At 58.4% G+C, this 25,817-nt stretch overlaps 1 protein-coding gene across 1 annotated transcript in view; it reads right to left on the bottom strand.

Annotated features, from left to right (window-relative positions):
* MYO15A (myosin XVA) overlaps positions 1-25,817 on the bottom strand; it is an 86,509-nt gene that overhangs the window by 27,234 nt on the left and 33,458 nt on the right. Inside the window, 22 exon segments of the mRNA XM_054041085.1 lie at positions 484-602; positions 959-1,074; positions 1,655-1,730; positions 2,706-2,765; positions 3,792-3,896; positions 6,941-7,054; positions 7,414-7,495; positions 7,867-8,005; positions 9,686-9,740; positions 11,787-11,924; positions 12,374-12,435; positions 13,801-13,921; positions 14,890-14,984; positions 15,418-15,530; positions 16,198-16,389; positions 16,951-17,023; positions 17,661-17,839; positions 18,363-18,598; positions 19,335-19,430; positions 21,702-21,832; positions 22,705-22,824; positions 25,456-25,550. Coding sequence (XP_053897060.1) covers positions 484-602; positions 959-1,074; positions 1,655-1,730; positions 2,706-2,765; positions 3,792-3,896; positions 6,941-7,054; positions 7,414-7,495; positions 7,867-8,005; positions 9,686-9,740; positions 11,787-11,924; positions 12,374-12,435; positions 13,801-13,921; positions 14,890-14,984; positions 15,418-15,530; positions 16,198-16,389; positions 16,951-17,023; positions 17,661-17,839; positions 18,363-18,598; positions 19,335-19,430; positions 21,702-21,832; positions 22,705-22,824; positions 25,456-25,550 — 2,517 coding nt within the window.

Raw genomic sequence — 25,817 nt, 5'->3', positions numbered from 1 at the left:
AGGCATGTGTCGGTGTGTACACAGGCAAGTGTCTGTGGGCTCGTGTGTATATAAGTGTGTACAGAGGTGCATGTGTGTCTCTGTGCATCCACGCGTGCGTATATGTTTGTGTGTGTGTGTGTGTGTGTTACTGCTCACAGCACTTTGCAAAGGGAGCTCGCAGGCCGGATCCGCACGGGGAAGTGGCTCTCTGTCTAATTGAATCCATTAAAGCAATTCCTTCAGCCCTGCACCGGCTGTTCACTGGCAAGGAACCGCCAGGCCCTTGGCTGGAGGCTGGAATTGCCTGGCGTGGCGTGACAGTGCCAATGCCAATGCCAGGCAGCATGTGCCCAGCCTGACCCTCCAGCACAGCGGGGTGCTGGCAGCCACATGCCAGTCCTTCTCCACAGGTGCACGCAGGGCTGGCTCCTCTGCTCGCGTCCCCTTCCTGAGAGCCGCAGGAGTTCCAGCCCTAGGGGGGCTGGCTGGCCCTGGCCTTACCTGTAGCCCCGCAGCACCCGTAGCTGCTCCCCGGGCACGTTGGTGCCCTTGACCAGCCGCAGCAGTTTAATCCCCGTGTGGGACACTGCCAGGATCTGCACCCCCGTGCCAACGCTGCCCTGGGGATAGAAGGACAAACCAATGAATCTCAGCACCCACCCTGTGCAGCGATGAGCCCTCCTGGACTGGCACGGCAGCAGTGCTGGGCAGAGACTTTCCGCTGGGAAATGCAGGGAACCTGCCTGATTCACCCCAAGGAGCCCAGGAGCACTGACAATTCTGTCTCTAAATCCACAACGGCCTCAGGCCTGTGGACGATCTGACAGTCCCTGGCAGGAGGTTTGCATCCCCTGGCCAGCACAGAGCAGCGGCTACGGGCAGCAGGGGCATCACACCGTAGTACATCAGGGTCTGCTGCTGAGACCTGTCCCAGCCCCTGGACTCTCCCCATGCTGGGAGTGGGGCAGGCCCTTACCGTGGCGGGGAAGAGGCGTGCGAAGTAAACCTCCCAGCCGTCCCGGGCTGCAATCACAATCTCCTTCTTAACGCTGTCATCGGCCACCGGGCTGAATGAGTCCAGCTTGTTTTCCGCTGTGGTGAGAAACACCCCCCCCCACCCCACCCCGAGAGATGTCAGGTGCTGGCTCCCCCTCCCCGGCCAAAGCAGATCTGCTGCTGGGGCAAGGGAATCTGGGCACGGGGGTCCAGCTGGAGAACAAGGACTTCCCCATGGGGGTGTGAGCTCTGCTCCTTGCTGTGGTACGGCCCCAGCCAGCATGGGACAGAGCAGGCGTTTCCCACCAGCGCACAAGACAACAGCTCCCTGTCGCTGCCCCTGCCGGGGACCCAACCTTCCCACGGGGGCTGGGAGACCCCTTAATGCCCAGGGCAGGCCAAACACAAGCAGAACTTGTGACATTCGAGTCCCAGCTCAGACTAAACCTTGGCCCAGGAGGTGAAAGGCTACGGGGGCTAAACCCGGCCTCACTGCACCCGATGGCAAACCTCCCGTCGCCTTCCAGGAGGGCAGCTTTGCCCTACGCACTAGACATCCCCTGCCCCAAGGAAGAGCAGGGAAGTCGGGCTGGAGAGAGGAGGCCATCGCCCCCAGCGGTGGGGAGGCCAGCCCCTCGGCGTGACGCAGGACTCAGTGGGCAGGACTGGGCGTTACCGAAGAGGGATCTCATGCGCAGCCGCTCCTCCGGGGTGATCCTGAGGCAGGCGTCAGAGAGCGTGTCGTGGAAGATCTGAGGGGGGAACCCACCACGTTGAGGTTAGGAGCTTCAGGGCTGAGGCCTCCGTGTCCCTGATGCAGCCTCACTGACTCCTTCCTGTAAGCCCTATCCCATGCCCATTGGCTGCCACAGTGCAGGGGTCAGGAACACTGGCTCAGCCTCCCTGAAGCCTCTCAATCCTGCTGCTGAATGGGCTGCAAAGGGCAGAGTTTGCCTGAAACACACCACTCCCAGGTGTCAATCCTGCTGGGGAAAGGTTCAGTGGGTCCCGAACCCACCTGCGTTTAACAGAGGTGGGAGTGGCTCTTTACAGAGGACCTAGGGTGTGGGCTGAGCTGTCCTCAGGGAGGAACCTTGGGAGCAACCCAGCCTAGGGACAAGGCCTGGGTTGGATTGTACATTCCTTTTGTGAATAAGGCCAAGCCCTAGGCAAGGGAATAAGTAGTTCTGAGCCACTACAGCTTGCGTGGCCTGTGCTTGGAACAGGGCGGGGAAGCTGCTGGCTCCCAGGGGCGTTGCTGAGTAAGGGGAGGCATTTCCTGCAGAAGGACAGACTGGGAAACAGAAGTCACCTTGCACATCTATGGGCCTGGGTTCCTCCTACTCCAGGGTCTGGTTGAACCCATGATTCCACAGCACGCCTACACCCTGCCCAGACTTTGAGGGAATACAAGCAGACTGAGCTAACAATGCTCTGACTTTCTCAAGTGCTCCCTGCTGAGGATCTCAAGGCATTTTCCAAATGTTCTTTAGCCCTCGCAACTCCCCTGTGGGGAACTATCCCTGCAGTACATACGGGGAGAGGGAGATAGGGAGAGGGGCTGGTTCGCTCAAGTTCACACGGCAAGTTTGTGACCTAGCCAGGAACAGAACCCAGGAGTCCTGATTCCCAGCCCTGGACTTTAAGCCGGAAACTATCCCTCCGCTCTTATAATACAGACAACTCTACAGCAGGAAAAGCTCTGGATCTAGAGCCTGGAACCTCACCTGTCTGAAAATGAGATCCAGCAACAAAGGGTTGTTGAAGTTATCCTTTGGATAGAACACCTGCAAGGAAAGAGATCAAAGGGGCATGGTCAGGTGCGGAAGGATCCATTAGTGAACAATTCCCTCAGTTTGTGTTACTAGCTGCTGAGATCAGTGAACCCGAAAGGATTTTCACTGCTTAGGCCCTTTATTTCATTCCTCCATTACATTCAAAGCAGGACAGGAACTCTGGGTGACATTTTCAAAGCGCCTGCGTAACTTAGCACTCACGTCCCATGGAATCTGAAGTGCCTCGGCCACTCTGGAAAACAGGACGTAGGCTTTTATGCACTTTTGAAAAGGTTACCCCAAGGCTAGTCAATTTCACTTCTATTCACTTACCAGGGAACGCGTCAGCGAATACTGCAGTTAAAGACGGGAAGACGCACAAAACTCTCTCTGTTAATAACACAGGGGGCTGTGAATCTTTTTTATTTTAATAAAGAACTTAAATTTTAGGCCTAAACTCCCTGACCACGTCCCTTTGAGGGAAAGTTTCACTGATTCACTACATCTGAGAGGCAGGAATGGGCCTGCCTGTGACGTGATATAGATGGCCTCTAGTATAGTGGGGACCTGATCCCTGACTGGAACCTCTGGGAGTTACCACAATAACAAATCATTCATAAATCGTAATAATACCACTCAGGTTAACGACACCCCCTCCCACAGAAGGCAGTGAGCCCTTCTGCTCTGGGGTCTCCTGCCATATCCACAGTAACACCTCTCCACTCTCTTTCACTCAATATCGCAGCCTTGCAAGCTCCCCTCCCCTTCTAAAGAATCCCACGGAGGCTGGATCTGTTTGGAACATAAGTTCCTAAGGAGAAAACAGACCCTGAAATGCACTTTCTCCTCCTAGGGGGCGCTTGCACCTTAACAACCACTAGATGGCACTGTTCCCCCACAGAAACAGACAAGGGGTAGTTTTTCAGGCCAGTTCTTTTGGGGCTCAGGGTCTGGCCTGGGCGCTGATTTCCGCTGGCCGGGTGGGTCTGGTAGGAGAGGGAGGAGGCGGCTGTGTGGAGCTGTGCCCCAGACAAGTACCTCTTTCCGGATGTATATCTTCCAGGACACGTTGCGGTAGGCGTAGAACTCCTCGCTGCAGCACCGGTGCAGCTGCGTCTGGACCTGCTCGCGCTCGGCCGGGAGCTCCCGGGAGACTGTGACTGAAAAGAGATTGGGGGCAGAATGCTCACAGGCAGCTGAGTTAGGGGTTAGTACTGTTATCCAAGGCACTGGTGAGACCTCATCTGGAATACTGTGTGCAGTTCTGGTCTCCCATGTTTAAGAAGGATGAATTCAAACTGGAACAGGTACAGAGAAGGGCTACTAGGATGATCCGAGGATTGGAAAACCTGTCTTCTGAAAGGAGACTCAAAGACTTGGTTTGTTTAGCCTAACCAAAAGAAGGCTGAGGGGAGATATGATTGCTCTCTATAAATATATCAGAGGGATAAATACCAGGGAGGGAGAGGAATTATTTAAGTTGAGTACCAATGTGGACACAAGAACAAATGGATGTAAACTGGCCATTAGGAAGTTTAGACTTGAAATTAGACGAAGGTTTCTAACCATCAGAGGAGTGAAGTTCTGGAACAGCCTCCCATGGGGAGCAGTGGGGGCAAAGACATATCTGTCTTCAAGACTAAGCTTGATAAGTTTATGGAAGGGATGGTATGCTGGGATAAACTAATTCTAGCAATTAATTGATCTTTGACTATTAGCGGTAGATATGCCCAATAGCCTGTGATGGGATGTTAGATGGGGTGGGATCTGAGTTACTACAGAGAATTCTTTACTGAGTGTTTGTCTGGTGAGTCTTGCCCACATGCTCAGGGTTTAGCCGATCGCCATATTTGGGGTCGGGAAGGAATTTTCCTCCAGGGCAGATTGGCAGAGGCCCTGGGTGGTTTTCACCTTCCTCTGCAGCGTGGGGCACGGGTCACTTGCTGGAGGATTCTCTGCACCTCGAAGTCTTTAAACCACAAGTTGAGGACTTCAATAGCTCAGACATAGGTTAGGGGTTTGGTATAGGAGTGGGTGGGTGAGATACTGTGGCCTGCGTTGTGCAGGAGGTCAGACTAGACGATCATAATGGTCCCTTATGACCTTGAAGTCTATGAGTCTATGAGTTACTGTGGATGCAGGGGGCAGCCCATTGGCTAGGCCACAGTTATTTCCTACTGCACCAGGGCAAATCAGGCCTACGCTATCTAGCCAACCTACTTAACCTGCCTCCTATCCCGTAGCATCTGGGCACCTCGCAGCCTTCAGTGCATTTCTCCTCCCAACCTCCTGGGGGGCAGGGCAGTGCTATGGTCACTACAGGGGGAACGAAGGCACAGAAAGACTAAGTGACTTATCCAAGGTCCCTCACAGGAAGTCTGTAGCAGAACAGGAAACTGAACCTGGGTTTCCGGCCAGTGCACTAACCACTGCACCAGCCTTCCACCAGGGGCTGGTATCAGTGCAGCTACATGTGTGGCAAAGCCTACAAGTTTCTGCCCCCATGGGATCTGGTATGTATTGGTGCTGTGATACTGGGCAGCCTGTTCCTTCTCTCCTGTTCCACATCGTCCCCAGACTAACGCTCTCTTGGATTTATAGTGCATCTTTTATCCTGAAGGATCTCAACGCACCTCACAAAGTTAAGATGATACACAAGGATCGGTTCACCCACCACTAAAATGCAGCCACCTCTGGGATGGAAGGCGGCAGCTGTGTAAGAGCACATAGAAACACCACTCAGAATTCACCCACCACTGAAATACAGTCACCTCTGGAATGGAAGGCAGCAGGTGTGTAACAGCAACACTGCACAACTGTTTAATACATGAAGTGATGGGGAAGGCCGTGTCCAACTGAAATTGCGGGGGTGGGGGGTGTTAGTGAAGAAGGATGTCATTACTCAAGAGGGAATTTAATCTGGGCATCAGGGTTTTGCCCTTTGATCCCAGGCTCAACTCTTGCAGAAGATACCAGGGGATCTTTCATGGCCATAAACCATCAGGAGCTTGGCTTAACCCCTCTTCAGAAATGGTTTGATACTCTCTCACGGGGGGGAGCTTTGCTTCCTGATCTCATCGGGGGAATCGATCATATGCCCTGAAACATGAGGATCAAGATCTCTGGTCACTTCATCCTGCCTAGTCCTCACTGCTAGGGAAACCCCATCCTCTGAAAATATCCTGGGCCCCTCACCTCGCTGCTGAGCAGAGGCGCTCTGGGACAGAATGGCAACTGCTCGCTGCCCACCCGGATTCATGTCTTGGGCCTCCTGGCCCTGCAGATTTGCATTCACTAACTCCTGCAGGTTCCCTAACTTGGCGGCCGCAAAAGTCTATGGGTCGGATGACGTGCGAGGCCATGTACCGCTAGACTCCCTGACTCTCGGCCAAACTCTCTTACTAGGGACGTCTGCCCAGGTGCAACCTACATCCCCAGTAGCCCGAAGGAGATCTCATGGGGTGCAAGTTACCTGTTCTTCTAGGCTCTCTGGGACGCCCCTTTGTCCTTGCTGCTCTCTGCTCCATCAGCTTCTCACCCCACGCCCATCCCCGTGGTGTCCGATTGCCTCGCGTTTGTATAGCTACCGCCTCGTTTGCCTAACATGTCGCAGTTTATGGTGAGTTCTTTAATAGTCCAGGGACCCACAGGCCCACCCAGGGGCTCAGGATTCTCAGATACTTTTCCTAAACGTTTGCAAAATCGCATGAACAAAAAAATGCAAAAAGGATCAACGTTTGGGGGCAGCACTGAGTGGGGTCGGAGGGTCCAGACAGGTCAGATTTGGAGCCATTCTGAAAGCCAGATGGCAGCGGTGTGAGACCTCTATAGGGCTAAGTTCTCTACTGGGCTACCTCTGTACACTGGGGTACGGCCTCTCCGGCAGTGCTGCTAGGGCGCTGCATAGGATGGTCTCTGCTGATGGTCTCAGAGGCATCTCAGCCTTTAGACAGGCCAGGCTAAGCTTCCTCGGCCCTCCAGTAACAAAGGGCTTTCCCATCACCTTCCAGCTGGATCCTGGCAATGCGCTGCCGGCTGGGGGAAGCCACCTGCCCAGCCGTCTCCTTCAGAACCTGGCAGGACAGCGTGAGGCTCCGGCATCCAGCCCTGAACCCCAGAGGAGATGAAGCTGCGCTGCCTCTTGTGCTGTTACCTGGAGGCGACACTGGAGAAGACCTGGCCGTGGCAGCCGGTGAGGGAACGGCGGCTGGTGATGGCGGCGAAGGCCTCTTGGTGCTGGTAACAGGCTTCACCATGGCTACTGCTTCCTTGGCCACCTACAACACAGAGGTGGAGACCAACTTCCTGTGAGGCCATTTCCCCGGGCTGGGGGGCTCTCCCTCATCACACCCATGGGCAGGAGCGGGGGACACTCATTGGCCCGTGCGGTGCCCTGCCAGCTAGCACTGGGGTTCAGCCCAGGCAGTGGCCGGCCTGGGGATCATGCTCTCCTTGGGAGCCCTGACTCTGATCCCCAGCTGGTGGGGACTCTGAATGCTCGACTGCGGAGCAGCACCCCGTGCCCCTGCATTCGCCAGGCCAGCAGCTGGACCTCCCCGTCCACACCCCACAGCGCCCCAGGTTATCGACAGGGAGCACGGCCGCCTGTGCCTTCCGATCAGCGCTTTCGTACCGGAGCGGCTGTTGGGGGGCCCGGCACCCCTGACATCTGCCCCTTTAAGATCATCATGGCCTCCTCATGGGGATCCATCTTCTTCACAAAGACCTTCCCACCTTCCTTCCTGCAGAGACAAACAGCCAGGGGCCAGAGCAGGGTCAGTGAGCAGCCTCTGGCTGTGTGGTGTGTGTGTGTGTGTGTGTAGAGATATGCACGAGGCCTCATCCCCTGAGCTAAAGGGGTTGCCCCTTGAGCCAGCAACAGACTGTTACGTTGCTGGGACTCTGTTGCAGCGGGGAGATCACAGCTCCCAGCCGGTGCATCATCCGGGGAGCCCAGCCAGCCCTGCTGCTGCTAATGCATGGCTGGGAAATGCAACCCAGCTGCTGTCCCTGTAGCTTTAAGGGTGTGAGCTCCACTCCAGACCAGCATCAGACGCTGATGTCCACAGGGGCTCGGGCAGGAGATCCGAGTTCTGGCGGCGCAGGGTCTCACCTGATGGGCTCGGGGAGCCTGGCGGGCCGCTGGCACTGCTTAATGATGTTCTTAATGTGCTGTGTGGGCTCGGGGAAGTGCTGCGAGCTCAGCTTGGCCGGCCGCACCAGCTCGCCGGCCCGCAGCCTGGAGGCAGGAGCTGTCATGGAGGGAGGAAGCAAGCAGGAGGCTGGGTTGAGAATCTCAAGGAGGGGGGGTAGGCTCCAGCCCTGAAGTCTGGCCCCCACCCCCCTCGAAGGTGGGGAAAGGCTCCTGCTCTGGTTTGCAAGGCTCAGGCTACAATTGTGACTTCTCGTAGGGTTACCCTACGTCCGGATTGTCCCGGACACGTCCGGCTTTTTGGTGCTCAAATCCCCGTCCGGGGGGAACTGCCAAAAAGCCGAACATGTCCGGGAAAAGGCCGGCATCCCCGCCCCAGTCCCCTGCTTACCTGACAGGGCCGGCTCCAGCATTTCTGCCGCCCCAAGCAAAAAAAAAAAAAAAAAAAAAGCCGCGATCGGCGGCGGCAGTTCAGCGGCAGGTCCTTCGCTCCTAGAGGGAGTGAGGGACCTGCCTCCCCCGAATTGCCGCAGGTGCCGCCCCTCTCCCTTGGCCACCCCAAGCACCTGCTTGTTAAGCTGGTGCCTGGAGCCGGCCCTGTTACCTGAGCGGCTCCGGCTGTGAGCTGCAGGCGGATTCCCCGCTGCGGCGGCGGCTGCTGCTGCTCCCCTCAGACACCTCAGCTTTGTGTAGCTGAAGAGCCGAGCTGCCCGAGCGCTACCGGCTTCACGGTTTGCCGGGCAGCCCCCGGACCTCCAGACCCTGCGCCCCCGGCCGGGCCTTCCCCTCCCAGGCTCCGGCTGCACTAGTGAAGCACCCAGCCCGGGTCGCAGGGTCTGGAGGTCTGGGGGCTGCCCGGCAAACCGTGGAGCCGGTAGCGCTCGGGCAGCCTTTTTCGCGTGGCTGGGAGGGAGGAGGAGGGGGAATGTGGGGCTCTCAGAGGAGGGGGCGGAGTTGGGGCGGGGACTTTGGGGAAGGGGCGGAGTTGGGGCGGGGCCGGGGGCGGGAAGGGGCGGGGCCAGGGCCCCGTGGAGTGTCCTCTTTTTAATATGGTAACCCTAGACTTCTGTCCAGCACCATGCACGAGCCCAGTGCCACCTGGGCCGCCTCTCCCTGCTGGGCTTCTAGCTCCATCTTCGCAGGAGTCTTCCACCACCCTGGCCTAGGCTCTGGGACACGCCCTGCAGAGCAGACACAGGTGTCTGCGCAGCTCTTTGCTCCCTTCAAGTGTTTGTCACGTGCCGGGAGAGAGCTTGGGGCTCCAGCCAGAGACTGTGCAAGCCCCTGTCACACCTCACGCTTTCCCCCAGGCCTACAGCCCCACCCCCAGCTCTGTCAATGCTTCCCACCCCCAGCTAGTCCCAACTTCCTTCCCTTGTCTGCCCCAAAACCTTAGCTGGAGCACCTGTACCTGTCCTGGGCTCCCCCCACCCGCTCTGCTGACGCCCCTCACCCCCCACCCTCCTGCACTCCCAGTCCTATGGCGGGTCATTTTCAAATAATAGCAGCAAACCACACCAATGGGAACTAGACCCAAAGCCAGGCTCCCCTCAGTGCTAAGCCAGGATTTGAACCCAGGTCTCTAAAGGCAAGCGCTGCCACGTTAGCCCACGGCACCACTATGCACCTGGGCGTGGCGTCAGCGTCCCCTGACAGCCGCAAGCTCGGGGCTGGAAAGGGTTAGAAAGCTGCTCTCGGTGTCCCTGCGGAGGTGGAGGGTGAGATCTCAACCCAAGACAGGTTTCTCCAGGGGAGGCTGTATTTGTGATTGATCCCTTACCGGCTTTCTGCAAGAAGGCCGCCGTCCTGGCTGGTGTCCCGCTCACAGCTGTCCTCTGGCCAGGGGGAAGGAGAAGGAGTGTGTTACATCAGCAGGCGTTAACGGGATGGGTTTCTGAAGCGCCGCTCTAGGAATTATTTGGGGGAAGTGCTGTGCTAGGCAGCAGGCCAGGACTATGTGATTCCTTCTGGCTTTAGCAGCCATGGAAACTGCCTCGGCGAGGGGTGGCCATGATGTGGCAGGGCTGTCCAGCTGCTACGGTGGCTTCTGTTTCAATAGGGTCTTTCACCCCAAAGGATTCCAGAGCACTTTAAAGTGTACAGGGATCGTTTCACACCCCCGCTCCCAAAATGCAGCTGCCTCTAGGGTGGGAGGGTGCCAAGCAGCCCAGTGCGCTGTAGAACAAGCATGGAGGCAGAAAGGCAATTCTGGCCCAGGTTAGATGGTAAATGCCTTGTCTTTCCTTGTCTGCCCTGGGGTCTTAAACATCCTCCCAGAGCAATGGGGGATGGGGGGAGGAGGGCGGTTAAGGCTCCATCGTAATGTTTCCACCATAGAAAGCTGCCTGGAGCTGAGTCATTATTACTAGCGTGGGCAGGTGGAATCTGGGCACCCCCCAGGATCCAAGACCTCCGGGAGGCAGCACACACTCAAGCCTTTCCCAGCGCGCAGCCCCACCACCCAACAGCGGGGGGCAGGAAACGAAACGGAGCCCCTTCAGCTGAGAGCGCAGAGCGGAGCTCAGGGAGCCCACAGGCTGTGACCCCTCGAGGGGCTTGAATTGTCACCACAGGTCAGGACCTCGCTTTTCTCTCCCCAAGCTGGGGGCTTGGGGTCAGTGCTGATTCCAAAGGGAGAGTGACCCCCACGGCCACACTGGGGCCAGCACTGGCTGGCTACCTGTCACCTATCCCCCTCCCTGTGGCATAGGGTCCCCTAGCACCGCACTGGGGCCAGCACCGACTCCCCGAGTCACCTACCCGACTCCCTGTGGCACAGGGTCCCCTATGTAGCCAATTACTTTAGTTGATTACTCATGTATTGGGTGTTGTGTGAGGTTAGGATTATAGACGGATAAGCCTGATCAGCAGTCAAGGGATAAGTATGCATTAGATAAGGAGGGCTGAAACGCAAGGCCTACAGACAGAATCGCATGATAAAAGAGGGTGCCCAGAGTGGGAAAATTGAGCTTCCTATGGGAAAACTCCAGCAGAAGCCTTCCCTCTCCTGATAATCCAGGAGAGCCCTGTCAGACTCGAACACTCTCTAGGAGGAGGTGAGTACAACTGTAGCTATAATCTGTGCCTGGATAGATGTAGGATGTATCTACCCTTGGATACTCATAACGCTGTTGGTAGCGTTAACACAATTGATAAAAGATATTAGACATTGTTCTTGTAAATGTCCGTGTTTCTTTCCTTGGTCTTCATGTGTTCCTAGCAGCTCTAGACCTGAGACTAGTGGCAGAGGGAACTCTGTTGAGCCTGCCGCCACCGGAGCCGAACCCACAGCGGTGCAATACGCCAGCCCTAAATTCACTTTCAATTCAAAGAAAAGGCTACTCCTAGCACTGCACTGGGGCCAGCAGTCACTCCGTGGGGAGTCCATCTCCCCCACTCCCTGGGGTTTCTATTTCTCTCCTCACTCCCAGGACACACAGCTCCAGGGAGGGTCCATAAAAGAGGGCTGGGGCCATGCCAGCCTGTGAGAGAAGAATGAGATGGGAGAAACTATGACCCTGCCTGGGAGCCTGCCATCTGGTGTCCGGCAGCACTCGGCCTCCCTGGAGGGCAGCCTCACACCTTCTCAGGGCTCAGCCGCCCCCGGGGGGGGGACACGTGATCTGCCAAGAGACGCAGGGTCCTGTCCAGCCCTGTTCTACTCCTCAGCGGGGCTGGGTTGGGCTCATTAGACCTCAGGGAAAGGCTATAAAAGGGCCGGCATCCAGATGTAACGTCCTAGAAGTCAATCCCTTGCCTGCTCGTCTTGACACTCCCAGCAGAGAAAAGGGATTTTAGGGCCATATGGTTAACTTCTTGCTCTGAACGCAGGCTGGGTGTGTTCCCATCCCCCCCAGCAGGGGCACATGAGACAGACCCACCTGCTGCGGCAGTGCCGTGCCGGGCGCGCTCTGGACTGTGCTGGGGGCTCGGTCGGCAGGTCTGGGGCTGGTGGCCTGGGAGGCGTTGGGGGAGGCTGTGCCGTCCGCCTGCTGCTGCTGCCTGGTGATCTGACGAGCCTGCGCCGCCGAAACGAGGGAGCGGGTGTGAGCACAGGCTGCACGCTGCCCCATGGCCGGATTCCACCGCATCCTCAGACACCCCCTCGCTCATCCCCGGTGCTCCCACAGGGCAGGACAGAGATGCGAACCAGTGGCCAGGCCCCCTTCCTCCAAGGCTGCCCCAAATCTCCACCCCCAACCACATTCCGCTTGGGATGGGAGGGGAGTGTTAAACCCTGACGTCCTTGTGGCCTGTCATCTCTACCGCCCCTTAGTGCCTGGGGCCTCTGCCCGCCCCAGCGCCCCAGTCGCTATCCCGGGCAGGGATCTGACACATTTTGAACTAAGGCACTAGAATCGGCAAGGGAAAAGCCCCACGGCTCCTGCAGTACTGACATGCTGCTGCGAGTGCTTTACACCTCGGCGCTGCCCCCTACTGCGCCCCCCCAGTCCCCGGCCCCACTGACCCGGAGCAGGGCCTGCTGCTTGATGTGGTCGCGCTGCAGCACCAAGCCGGGCTCCTGCAAACCTGCAAATGCAAAGAGGAGGGAGCTGGGATGAAACCAGAAACGGACGCGCTTGCCAAAGGCCGGCGGATAGAGCTGCTGCCTGGGTGTGCGCAGAGAAGGGGGCAGTCCAGCAAACGCGGGAGCCTGGAAGTGTGCACACAGCCTCGCTGGGGCTCAGGTACCATGGTGACGGGTGTAGGGCATGGACCTGGAGAGGACAGAGTGGCTGGGAAAGCGGGGACAGGGTGCACAGCCCAGGGACAGGGGAGCGCCTTGCATTGCTCTCACCTGACCCCTCTAGACCGTGGCTTCAAAGGGAGCCCTCTCCACCCTTCCTTGGCTGAAGGCCCCACGCTGGTTCACAGCGCTGCCACCCCTTACTAGCCGGGGCTGGATCCTGTCTGTACCGTGTGCCGAGGAGCCGTGTTTTCTGCAGCAGGACGGTTCGCTCACGGCCCATCCGACTGTCCTGGGTGCAGCAATACGGGCCTGTTGCTCCCAGAGGCGCCTGCGTTCTGGGCACCACCCCTCTTCGTGGGAGGGATACGGGACTGCCCTTGGCTGGTAGGCTGAGATCTCCACACACCCCACTGAAGCCCCCCCATTACTCCAGTCCCAGCCTTCAGCCAATCACCTCAAAGCTGGGGGTGGAGTGGGAACGTGGGTAGTTAAGACTCATTTCAAGCCTCAGAAGGGGAAGGCCCCATGGTCATTGAGCCAGCCAGCCCCACTGAAATCAGGTGGGACGGAAGGGGCTAGACTCCCCTTCCTAGTGATTACAACTTCCCTGAGGAAATCTGGCCCTAGCGTACCCCTATAGCTTCTCTCGGCGCTGTAGTAGCCACCCCTGGGTGTGTTCAGAGTCTCCTAACACAAGCAGCCCTCCGCTCACAGGCACAGGGCAAGCAGTCTCCCTGCAGCTCCTTCTGGCCACAGATCTCACATATCCACACACCTAACCTCGCCCTTCCCAGCTGTGCGACCTAGTGGATAGGACACTGGACTGAGACTTAGACCTGGGTTCAAGTTCTGGCTCTGCTCTGCCACTGCTTTGCTGAATGACCTTTGGAGAGTCACTTCCCCTCCCATGCCTCAGTTTCCCCATCTGTATAATGGGGACAGTGATCCTGCCCTCCTGTGTAAAGCGAGTTAGATCCATGGATGAAAAGTGCTAGGCATGAGCTAGGTATTATGATTATTATGATCATCATCCCCACTGTGCAGATGGGGAAACTGAGGCCCAGAGCAGGACACTGACTTGCCTGAGGTCACCCAGCAGGCCCGTGGCAGAGCTGGGAATAGAGCCCAGGAGCCTTGCGCCCTGCAGAGTCCTGCTCTGGCAGGCATTGCCCTGTACAAGGCCAGGAGGCTCTGCCCACACTCACCAGTCTGCTGGGGCATCTCCATGGGTGCTCTGGCACTGCCTTGGTCCACATTGCTGCCCCCACCTCCTACTCGGCCTCCTCCTTTCATCTTCCGGGAGACAGCAGCCGGCTTCTCCAAGTCCTGGCACGGGAGAGAGGCAGGAACAGAGCAAACAAAGGTTCGAGGGTGGCAGGGGCGGGAGCCTCGGTGGCAGGCTGGAAAGTGATCCCAGCCACGGCAGACGAGTGTCAGGGAACATCCAGGCCAGGGAGATCGAGTGACAGCTCCTTCCCCACTAACGCTGCAATCGCAATGGACAGGTAGGGAGCCAAAAGCCAGTACGGCTGAGGGGTCGTAACAACTGAGGTTTCATGCCTCTTAGCTTCTCCCGGGGTAACTCGTCCCCATGCCCCCATTCGGGGAGCCCACCTAATGGTTCTGCCTAGATGAGGGTGATGGCTCCATCCAGCCCTCTCAACTGCAATGTAACTGATCCCCTTCCCGGGGCCTGCCACCTGGCACAGCACAAGAGAGAAGAAAAAACTCCAGTAACATAATAGCGGGTGACGTTTATACAGCAGCTTTCATGCCACTCCCAAAGGGCCACCCCTGCTATGGAAATGCAGCCACCTCTGGGGTGGGAAGGGAAGTGGGAGAACAGAGGCCACCCAGCTTGGATTCTCACCAAAGAGCTGTGGGATCATAGGGGCCCACACAGGTGCTTAAGTGCCAGAGACTTAAAGCTGCAGTGCTTCCAACCTGGTGCTTAAGCCATTCGGCAGAGACAGCAGATTAAACCCGCCAGCCTTGCTGACACTGGGCAGGGGGCCTGGCTAGCAAACATAGACTCTGCTGCCCCGTGAATCTAGCCCCAAAGAGTTTTCTGCTGTGGTTTGTTCCCTTCTTACACCCAAGCGCCTAAGGGTCCCGGGGGGAAACTGCTGCAGTTAAGACAGGGACTCCCTTGATCTATCTATGGTCCTTGCCTGGACCCCATTTCCCTAGTCGCTGGGCTCCTCACAGTCCTTAATGACACCCCCGTGAAGTAGGGCCGGGCTCCCAAGCCCCAGCCGTCCTTCCTCTCATTCCCAACAGGGAACTGTCCTTACCCCATTCCCATAGGACAGGACCGGGTCAAACAGACTGTCCAGGTAACGATCCAACCCCTTGTGTGTTCGAGCTTCGCTGACGGTGTCGGAATCTGCTGGCGGGGTCACAACAGGCAGAGGAAGAGTTAGCCGAAGAGGACGGTGTTGGCTGACTAGTGCCTACTGCTTCCAAACACTTCCCGGGTTCATGGGCTAATGGCCCGTAACCGCGAAACTCCCTGCACTCCAGAGTCTATAGCTAGATAATTCCATGGCCATGGTGACATTAACATCTCTGCAGGCTAAAGCGGGGGTGACCAAATCTCATGCTTCAGGGCATCGGGTCAGGAGGGCCCTCAAACCCCCCTCACCTACAGAGACCAGGAGTGGTCAGGTGCATTATGGGAAGGGTTGCCTTTTTCTAAAGCCCCAGGCCAAGATGATTTTGAGATGGATCCTGAAGTGAATGGGAGTTGCACTGCTCTGTCCGTGGAAAGAGGGGCCCAGTCTGGGGGGAGAAGGCTGCAGGAAGGCGAGTTTGACTCTTACCACGACTGTAATATCCATCTGAGTCAGGGGTGTTTGGAGGCGGCAGAGTGGGGGCCTTTGTGAGTGGGGGAGGAGGGACTTCCTCGTCCGAATCCAAGCCTTGTCCGAATACTCTACAGAGAAAAAAGGGGTGGGGAGGCATTAAGAGGGAACAGCTGTTTAATCTCCACCCTTCATTGCTTTCTCTTCATCTGCTGTTGACTGCAGGCGGCTGCTGGCATCATCGCTGCTGGAGACGCGCTGAGATGGAGACCCTGCGTGCAGCCGGCTGTGAGGCAGGGCTAGGCTGAGGGTCTGGCAATGGGCGCTCGTCCCACCCTGCCCAAACACTCCGGCTCTCGCAAGAGTTCTGCCCTTCCAGGAGCCTAAGATCAAAGCGAGCCAGTGGCCCTGCTGTGATAAGATCCCAGCTGTTCCTGGCTCCCAGTCCTATGCGCCGCTCCCTCCAGAGGCCACACCCCCTCTTCTGGCCACGCCTCCTTCTGATGGCCACACCTCACGCCTCTCAGAAAGCATTTGCAGGGCATGCAATGGTACGTATATTGCACACTATGCAGCTGAATGATCGGGAGCTTCAAAGGGGCCCAGCGCTCTGGTCGCTGTCCCTTTAAAAGCAGAGCTGCTGTGAAGGGCATCCAGATGCTCCAAGCGGCTCTGGAATAGGTCTGCACATTGGGGATCTGGGGTTCTGACCTCCGCTACAGCCGCTGGGAGCTCATGGGCCCCCCGGGCCCGGCCAGACTCTCCCCTCTAGGCTACTCAGCATCCCCGGATACCTACGTGCTGGCGGTGCTGCTGCCCTTGTCCACCCCCTCTGAAGCGACGATGAAATAAGATTTCTGCTTGGGGAAGCCCCTGGGCAGCTCCAGGTCGGAAACGAGGTCCAGGATGTAATCGTGGCCAGCCAGCTCGGCCCACTGGGCGCCATCCTTCATGGAGATGGACCAGCCCCTCCAGCCTTCCGTCAGCCCCCTGCCGGCAAAGCACAGCGTCTGAGCCAGGAGAGCGCACTCCTGAGGGGGGACGCAGCGAGGAGGAGACAGAGCAGGCCCAGGGCAGGCCTTCGTGGGGGGAGCCCTGCCTGTTCAACCCCACCACTAGGCCAGGCCCTGGCCCTGGCCCTCCATGCATCGAGACCCAGCAGCAGCCCCCCAACACGCACCCACAGCTGCCGAAATAGAACCAGGGCCCACCAGTTCCACAGCCAGCAGCTGCTGCGATAGCCCACGGCCCTGCTGGGGAAGGGCTCATTGCTTTGCGCCCGAGGGGCTGCGTATGGCTAGAGGTGGGGCCTGAACCAGCCCCCTCGGGCCCCAGATCCATATGCACCTGCCCGTTGAGACTCTGGATCCAAATTGTGTAGCGTTAGCTAGTCACTGCTTCTTACTTGACTAGAGCCCCAGCCTAGCCGGCTCTGCCTAGCACAGCGTGGGCCAAGGGCTTCCACAGTCCCTGTGGGAAACGGAGCAGACAGATCCATGGGGCAGGTGGTCGGGATGCCGGCCATCCCCAGCAGGGCCAAAGCCCCCCTACCTGTGCTTCAGCACGTCCCCTGCCAGCTCCTCCCCTGTGCTCCAGGAATGGATGGGGCAGGAGAAGTAGTCACCTGAGAAGTTAAGAGCAGACGGTCAAATCGCCGCATGTTACCGAGCAGCTGAACCCCAGCCCCGACCCACACACCCCCCACCTGGAGTCCGTTTGGGTACGTGGGGCAGTGAGCGCACACTGGCAAAACTGCCCCCGGGGCTGGGCAGGGAAAGAAGGGCCCGGGGAAGGGATGGACACAGAGGATGGTTAAGGCTAAATGAGGGCTGGGGTGCACCCAAATGTTGGACTCCCCCAAATTACTGCGCCCCCACTCCCTCACCCCCCATCCCATTTTCCCCTGGCACATCGCTTCCCAGTCTGCCTCTGCCTCTCAGTCCCGATCTCCCCTGCAAGCGCAGCGGCCAGCCACCAGCCTCCCTGTTTCCCCCACGCCCCCGCACTCTGGGGCCGGTTCCCCAAGATCCTGGCTTTATCCACCCCCAAGAGCCCAGACTCTGGGCCACATTCTGTCTTCACTAACCCCCGTGAGCCCCCACTGAGCCATGGGGGTGTGCGCGGGGTGCCAGCCAGGCCCACCAGTGTCTGGCCCACCAGGGCAGTGGCATCACCTCTCCCTGCAGCCGCCCTCAATCCCCCTGACCCCCCGGGCTGAGTCTTGACCCAAGGCCCCTGGGTTCGTCCCAGAGGCCCCTCACCATTGAAGCAGTAGACGTCCAAGGCCATGCTTGCTCTCTGCCTGTTGGCTGTCCACTCAAGCAGCGACGGTGGGTAGGCCCGGGCCGCCTCAGGGCCAAGCCGGGACCTCAGCATGGCCTGCATCAGCTTGTGCTGGCACACCGGCTTGTAGCCATCAAAGGCGTAGTCGGAAACAAACCTACACAGGAAGGATGGACACCGTGGGAGGGGGCTGGGCCAGCAGGACACGCATCTGCACAATGGCGCAGGACCCAACCTCCTTTGACTTTCACTGACTCGCGCTCTCCAGGCAACGCCCCGGGTCACCTGGAAGCCCTGATGGAGCCGCGAGGCAGGGGCATGTCTCCGGCTGCGCATCCAACAGCCCCAACCTTTCCAGGTGCTGATGGAATACCCTGCGCTTAGTGTGAGTGCTGATGTCTCCCCCTAGAGGCCAGCCCAGGGATTACAATAGCCTACTGCTGCCGCACAGCTAAAAGAGTTCCTGCTTTAGCTCAAGGGGTACAAGCCAGAGGTTTTGGGGTGGAGGGTTGCAGGTTTGAGCCCTGCGGAGGAGCTGTATGTGCGGATGCCCTTGATTCCCATAGGGTTCGCTGGCAGCTAAGGGGGCTAGAAGGAGCCCAAGACTGGGACCATCAGACGGATGTTCAGCCCTGTCCCATGGGCTCCCCTCACGACCTCTCCCCAGCCCCAGTGCTCACTTGAGCAGGTGTTTCTCCAGGCCGGCAGAGGGGGCAAAGCCGCTGAGGCAGGCGGCCAGGAGGAGCCAGCCCCGCTCCTCGTTGTTGACGTTGGTGTTGCGCCACACCTGATTAGCGATCTGAGCCAGGATCTCGTCCCGCAGGCCCGGCGCCCAGAGCCCCTTCTGCACGATGTAGTTCCCAAACAGGCTCTCCGGGGTGCCGCCGAGGTGCGGGTCGCCCATGAAGCGCAGAATCTACCGCCAGGAGAGGGGCCAGGAGATGTGGGATACCGAGCAACGGTCAGAAATCTCTCCTTCCCTTTCCCCAACACAGACAGGCCTCCCCCCTCTTTCCAGGGGTGCCCCCAGACATTTTTCTCCTGGGAGGCATCATCCCATCTCCATGGAGCCATCCGGGCTGCAGCTGCTGGTCCCAGCACCTGCCTTTGTGCCCAGCCTGCCCTGGTGCAGTGTCACTCCCCATCCCTGAGAGGGGACAGGGCTGGCAGAGCACTGGTGCAGGAGCTAGCCCTCCTCCTGAAGAGCTCCCTGTCCCAGCCCCACCACCCTGGGCTCTGAGTGGGCTGGTTTCACCCCTTTGGAGATGGTGGGTCAAGATCTTTAGCATCACCCGTCATGGGCGCTGGGCTGCTGCTGGAGAAGCCAAGAGGTCCCATAGCAATGCTGTGAACGCCTGGTGGTCTTTTTTTCTCCATCCCTGCTGAAAGGCCCCTCTGAGCATGTGCCTATGGCCAGGTCAGCAGAGTCAGGCCAGGGATCAGGGGCTGGAGGCAGGACCTGAGGAGGCATCCCAGGCCTCCAGCCCAAACTGATTTATGGACTTATGCCCATTAGCCATGAATCCTCCTACCCCTTGGCTGGACGGAGCCTTGCTCCCTTCCCTCTGCAATCCCCAGGCCGCAAGGAGACGCTCTGGACAAACCAGAGGTCTTGGGGATGAGGCCAGGAGATGCTGTGAACACCAACCTACCAGTTTGAACAGACTGAGCGCTTCCTGCACCAGCTCCTCCTCCAGCTGGGTCAGCGGGGACGCCAGTGGCGCGGTGAGCATCCCGAACAACGGCTCCTGCGGGGCAGAGGACAGGCGCATTGAACTCCGCTGCGGGGGTTTGGCAAAGCTCAGGCTATGGGCACCATGAAGGCCAACGATGGACAAGGCCCATTGAAAGGTCCTGGCTGGAACGATCATTGGTGACTAAGGGAACGTTACAAAATCCCCCAGCACCGAGCCCGGCGTGTTCAGCTGGGAAGTGAGGGAGGTAGGGCAGTATCCCGCTGTAGAGATACAGAACGGTCTGTCAGACAGCAGCCCCACGCGGGCGCACACCACTTCCACGAGACAGGCACAGGCCAAATGCCGAGCGAGGGGCCATATTCTGCTCTCAGATGCAGAGCGACTTCATCACTCCAGGAGCAGCACGGAGAGCAGGACCCAGCCCCTGGGCACCAGCAGATGCTGTGCACAATCTCCTGGGAAGAGAAGCGTGTGAGTGAGAATTTGATGACGACAAGATCTTCGGGACAAAAATGCAAACGTCTGCCTGTGGATTGTGGCATCCTGCTGCATGCGTGAGACCCGAATGACACGCCGGACTAGAACAAAGCCGGCTCGGATCCTGGCCCGGGCGGAGTGAAACCCAGAAGGCACATGGCACGCACAGGTCAGGGACGTTGATTCGGTGATCAAAGGGGAGCCAGTAGCACAGAGAAGCATGCTTCCTTTCTCCAGTCGTCTGATTTTCTCTCAACCGAGTTGTGACGTTATTGATATAATCTGGGACCATATAGATCATTGTTGCAACCAAGGTCCTGTAGTGGCATGCAAATCTTGTATAAAGGGGGTCAAATGGCGTGTCTAAGACAAGGTTATGGTTTACTGGTTATGATTATGCTGTCTATATGTGTGTATCACTTTTGTAGTTGAAGTTATGAATATTGGCTCTATACTGTCTGTATTTCAAACTTATGCTATGCTGCTGGGTGACATCCCAGACAAACTGGTGTTAGCTCTGCCTAGCCTGCTCGATGGCCCATTAAGGACCATCAGCTATACAATGGACCCATTGAGAGAAGGCAAATATGCCTTGAGACTCAGCAAAGTATGCAGGAACTTGCCCATGTGACTCCAGACTCCATTTTGCTGTAATTTTCCACAGTAAGAACAAAGAGGTGTTCTTACACCTGGAAAAGACTATATAAGGCTGATGCCTCATCTCCATCTTGTCTTCAATCCTGCTTCTTACCTCTGGAGGAACTTTACTACAAGCTGAAGCTTTGAACAAAGGACTGAGGACCCATCCCAGCGGGGGATGTATTCCAGAGACTTGATTTAAACCTGCAGTTTATTCTATCGCTGCTGCAAGCCTGAACCAAGAACTTTGCCATTACTGTATGTAATTGATTCCATTTAACCAATTCTAACTCTCATCTCTATCTTTTTCCTTTTATGAATAAACCTTTAGATTTTAGATTCTAAAGGATTGGCAACAGCGTGATTTGTGGGTAAGATCTGATTTGTATATTGACCTGGGTCTGGGGCTTGGTCCTTTGGGATCAGGAGAACCTTTTTCTTTTACTGGGGTATTGGTTTTTAGAACCATTTGTCCCCATAACGAGTGGCACTGGTGGTAATACTGGGAAACTGGAGTGTCTAAGGAGATTGCTTGTGAGACTTGCGGTTAGCCAGTGGGGTGAGACCGAAGTCCTCCTAGTCTGGCTGGTTTGGTTTGCCTTAGAGGTGGAAAAAACCCCAGCCTTGGGCTGTAACTGCCCTGTTTGAGCAATTTGTCCTGAGTTGGCACTCTCAGTTGGGTTCCGCCAGAACCTCATTGTCACGAGTCCCTTTAAGCTCAGGCCCATTCACAGATGCTACAATCTGCCTGGAGGGAGCCCCTTGCATCCAAGCCTCAGCATCCTCTGTGCTCATTGACCCGGTGCTCAGCATGTCACAGGATCAGGCCCCTCCTAACTTCCCTGGGAGGTCAGTAAGCACCATCAGCCTCGTTTTGCAGCTGGGGAAAGCACGGGTAAGTAACTTGCCCAAGGTCACTCGGCGAGTCAGTGGCAGAGGCGGGAAGAGACTACAGCAGTCCTGACTCCCAGGCCCCTGCTGTAACCACGTAACACTCCCTCCCTGAGCTGGAGGAGAGCCCTGGAGTTTGAACTCCCAGCACACTCTCTAACTCCCAGAGGACTGACTCCCTCCCAGAGACAGGAATAGAACCCAGGTGTCCTGGCGTCCGGTCCCAGCTAACTACTGAGTGTCCCTCCCTCCTTACACTGCCCGTTCTTTCGAGGGCGCGGAGTGGCTCAGGGGGCTGCTTGGTGCCGCCCTTACCTGGAAGTGGACCCGCACATACTTGGCCATGGGGTAGTTGTTGATGTCGAGTGGCAGGGTGAGCCGGGAGTCCATTTGCAGTTTGGGCGCAGGGACCGGAACGATGCACTGAGCATTCACCGGCTTGTGAGCTGGGGGAGAACGGAGGCACCAGGAGTCAGTGGGGTCGGGAGGAGGAGAGGCTCCAGCCCCTGCCACTGGCTTAGGGAATAAAGGTGGGCAACAAACAGAAGCTCCCTGGGGTGTCTCAGCCTGGGATCCTTCGGCTCCAGGGCAGGGCAGAATCAAACCCACGTTGGTGCAGCCAGGAGGCTGGGCTGAGCTCCTTCTGGGGGCAGGGCCGAGACAGCGCTCGCTGACTCTCTCTGGAGACGCCTAGACCAACGTGGCCCAGCTAAACCTCACAGTATTCCAGGGGGAAACTGAGACCCAGAGGCCAGTGACAGAACTGGGAATAGAACCCAGGCATCCTGAACCCCGTCCCGTGCTCTAACCACTAGACAGCTCTGCCTAGGATTGAGTGTGGTTGGCCCCCTGCTGCCTCCTCTCTGGGAAGAGGTCCCTCTAGTTGCCAACTTGGTCATGATAACAGCTTCCATCTCTAGCCGGTTTTTCTCCCTGAGGGTCCCAAGGCATTTAACAGGCTGGGGGACAGGTCTTTTTTCTCCACTGCACCCTCGTGACTTCCATGGGGTGCTAGGGGGGCAGTAGTTGGCTAGAATTTGACCCCCCTTAGATTTAGGGAGCTCCTCACCTACCACTGCAGGGCAACCACCTCTGGGGTGGAGTCTGGCATCTGAGCTGCACAAGAGCAGGCAGACGCTGAGCAGGGCAGTCTTGGGTGAAGAGCACTGGGGGCCAGATCCCCATGGGATCAGGGTGTCCCTATGGGACAGAGACAGGAGGCCGGTGGTGGTGAAGGTGACTTTGCTAGTGGCCTGGATCCCCTGTGGACCGTTCCCAGCTGCTCCAACCCAGCCCTGTGTGGGAAATGAGCGCTTACCTGCCGCCAGCTCCAGCAGCCCCGCCAACTCAGCGGGGACTTCCAGGTGCGTTACATCCACCACCTCCCTCTTGGTCAGCTCCTGAGAGCAGAGCACAGAGACACCCGTCACCGTCCATGCTCTCCTCCGGCGCTGAGCGGGAGCACTGCATGATCTAACAGGCTCCCCCCGCGTCACCTCTCCAGGTCCAATCCCCTGTGCAGGGGAAGCGCAGGTTGGGCTCCCAGAACCCAGCCGCAGCAGGGCCCAGAGATGGAGAGACGGCCACCTGCTTCGCTCAGCCAGGCCCTGAGCTCTTCCACCATCCCAGCCAAGCATAGGGATGGGGGTGAGTCCAGCTGACGTGGGCAACAGCAGAACGTGACCCAGAACTGTTGCAGTGGGCAGCTACCGTAACCCCACCCCCAGCCCAGGCACACCTCACCCACCACACAGCCCAGCAGGGACACACACACACACACACACTGAGTGGCACTGGCATGCACCCTCCACAGACATCCAACGTGTGCCCTCTACCCGCATCAGCATGCATCCATCACACCCACACACCAGTGCACTCATGCACCCGCCACGGCATGTGCTACACACACACTTCACACGTCCACGCACCAGCATGCGCGCACTTGAGCCCACCCGGCATTACCTGCTCAGCCTTTTTCTTCTCCTCCTCCGCCCGCCTGCGAGCCTCCTCCTTCCTCTGAAACCAGAGCACATTGGCACGTGGAGAGCAGCAGCGACACACACCCAGCCGGCTGCTGTGCGAATGGCTCCGGTTGCCTGGGCCGGGTCGCTTGCCCGCTAGGAATCTGGCCGGGATGGGAGGGGCGCGGGAGGATGACGCGGGAATGAAGCCAAACCAGCGGGATCAGAGTTCTGTACCGCGAGGTACAGCAGGCTGGGCTGGTGGCCGGACAGCACATGGACACGCATGACCTGGAGGGGCTCCCCTGTTGCCAGCACCCCCTCGGCAGAGCGGTGAGGGGGAGCCCAGCGTTGGGATAGCAGGGGGGGCAGGTTGTATTGGGGGGGGCATCAGCAGAGCTGGGTGTGGGAAGGGTGCCAAGCCCCTGCCTGCACCACGCCTGGCTCTATCCTCTCCCTCTCCTGAGCGCTCGGATCCACCCTGGCGAAAGGCAGCAGGAGACCAGCCAAGGGGTCCATCGGTATCAGAAGACAGCCCGGTGCCCGCGCACAGGCAGGCCCTGGGAGTGGGCACCAGGATCCCTCCTGCACATGCACAGAGGCTGCCCCTACCTCCCCTGGGCTCGTCCCGTCGCCCTGCTAGGCTGGGCCGGACGCTGTGGCTGGTTACTCACTGCGTCCTCGCCATCCAGCTGGAACCGGACGCTCTTCATGGGCCCCGACTGGCTCCCGGGGGCCCAGTGCTGCTACTGCTGCCGGGCCTGGGGCAGGGGATGTGCCAGTCCCTGCACAGCTGGCCGGGGCGGGACTCGCCGCTTTGAGGCTGCTCTGTTTGTTTGCCTACAGAGCTGGCTAAGCCAGGGCTTAACCCATCGTCCTGCGCCGGCACTCGGGTGCCTGGCCCGGATCCCCGCCCCCAGCACAGCCGCCAGAGAGTCTCTGCTCTGAACTGGGAGCACTGGGGGCCAGATGGTGAGGAGGGAGCCAGGGGCAGGGCTGGGCATTGGCACTGGCAAGGCAAGTGGCCACTGGGGGCTTCTCACCCTGGGGGAGCGTCTCATATGCTCGGCAGCTCCCAGCCCTCCAGCCTTCCCTTAGGTAGGGGGGTTAGGCACAGCTGGCTCTGTGCCCCCACTGCAGGCTACCCAGAGCTTCCCGAGTCCCCAGCCAGCAGGGGAACACACACCCCAGCCAGCACCACAGGGAAGAAGATCAGATGCCCCTGACAGCGGACCAGGAGCATCCAGGATGCTCTGAGTTCCAGCAGCTGGCTCAGGCCCACCGGATCCTGCCCTGGCCATGGGACTGGGCTCCCGGAGTCCAAGATCTGAACGCCATTCTCTCTGCAATCTCACATCCCTCCAGGGGCTTCTGGGCACGTGCCAGCATCGGGATCTCACTCCTCTTAGGCAGACCAGTTCCTGGCCCATGGGACAGCCAGTCCATGCCCCTGTGTTGGCGGGGCAGGGAGCAGACACACTTTCAAAGACTCCAGTCAGGTTTGGGTGAATTGGGTCAATGTCGGTGTCTCCCACACGTCTGGTCAGAGTCACACCCGCTGTGCACAATGACACAGCGTCGCTGGCCCTGTGCAAAGCGACTGTCACTAACACCAGCCCCGTGTGGCACAGGCCCATAGCATCCAGACCGTTTGACTGCACCATCGCCACACAGCGCAGGAGCCAGGACACGACAGGGGATGGATCACTCGATAAATTGCCCTGTTCTCACACTCCCTCTGGGGCATCTGGCGCCAGCCACCATCGGAAGACGGGATCCTGGGCTAGACGGACCATTGGTCTGACCCAGCTTGGCCGTTCTTATGTCCTTACTTCTGCCTGGGCGACTGGTAACGACACCCCTACACTAAACACACTCTGGGTTTTCTGGGTGACTTTGGTGCCTCGGAACAAGCTAGAGACAAGTACAGACAGTGCAAGCTTCTGCCAGTGCCCCTCAACCCTGACCTGCTGTTCCACCCCTGAGCCCCCCACAGTTCTGCTGTTGCCCCTTAGTCCTGACCAACGGAGCTCCCTGCGATACAGGCCCACGGCACATTGCACGACCACCTCCCCTCCCCTCCCCTGCCATTCCGCCGCGCCAGCCACTTGCTCTCACCTTGAGGTACCTCCTGCGATTCACGTACATGTGCACCAGGGACCTGAACTTGATCAGACTCTTCCTCAGCCGCTTGTACCTCTGCCTGCAGGGGACAGCAACCCCGTGGTTAGTGGGGGAGGTGGAAGTCTCTACGCCGGGCCCCGTACACGGATCCCAGCCCAGGGGGAAGCCCCCTGGCACTGCCCAAGAAGCTCAGCGTTGGGAAGGTGGGACGTCAGGCACAGGGAAGGGACTCTGGGCTCTGCCTGACCAGCACTGGCCATAGGTGCGTGACACCGGAGTGCTCCCATGGCACCGAATCAGCCTGTCCCCCCGTCTGCTGCCCGATGCTCCCAGTCCAACTCCCCGT

This window comes from Malaclemys terrapin, chromosome 10 (assembly GCF_027887155.1).
Source record: "Malaclemys terrapin pileata isolate rMalTer1 chromosome 10, rMalTer1.hap1, whole genome shotgun sequence".
NCBI lineage: Eukaryota > Metazoa > Chordata > Testudines > Emydidae > Malaclemys > Malaclemys terrapin.
The sequence above is the reverse complement of the archived record's forward strand: the minus strand, read 5'-3'. Positions and strand labels throughout refer to the sequence as shown.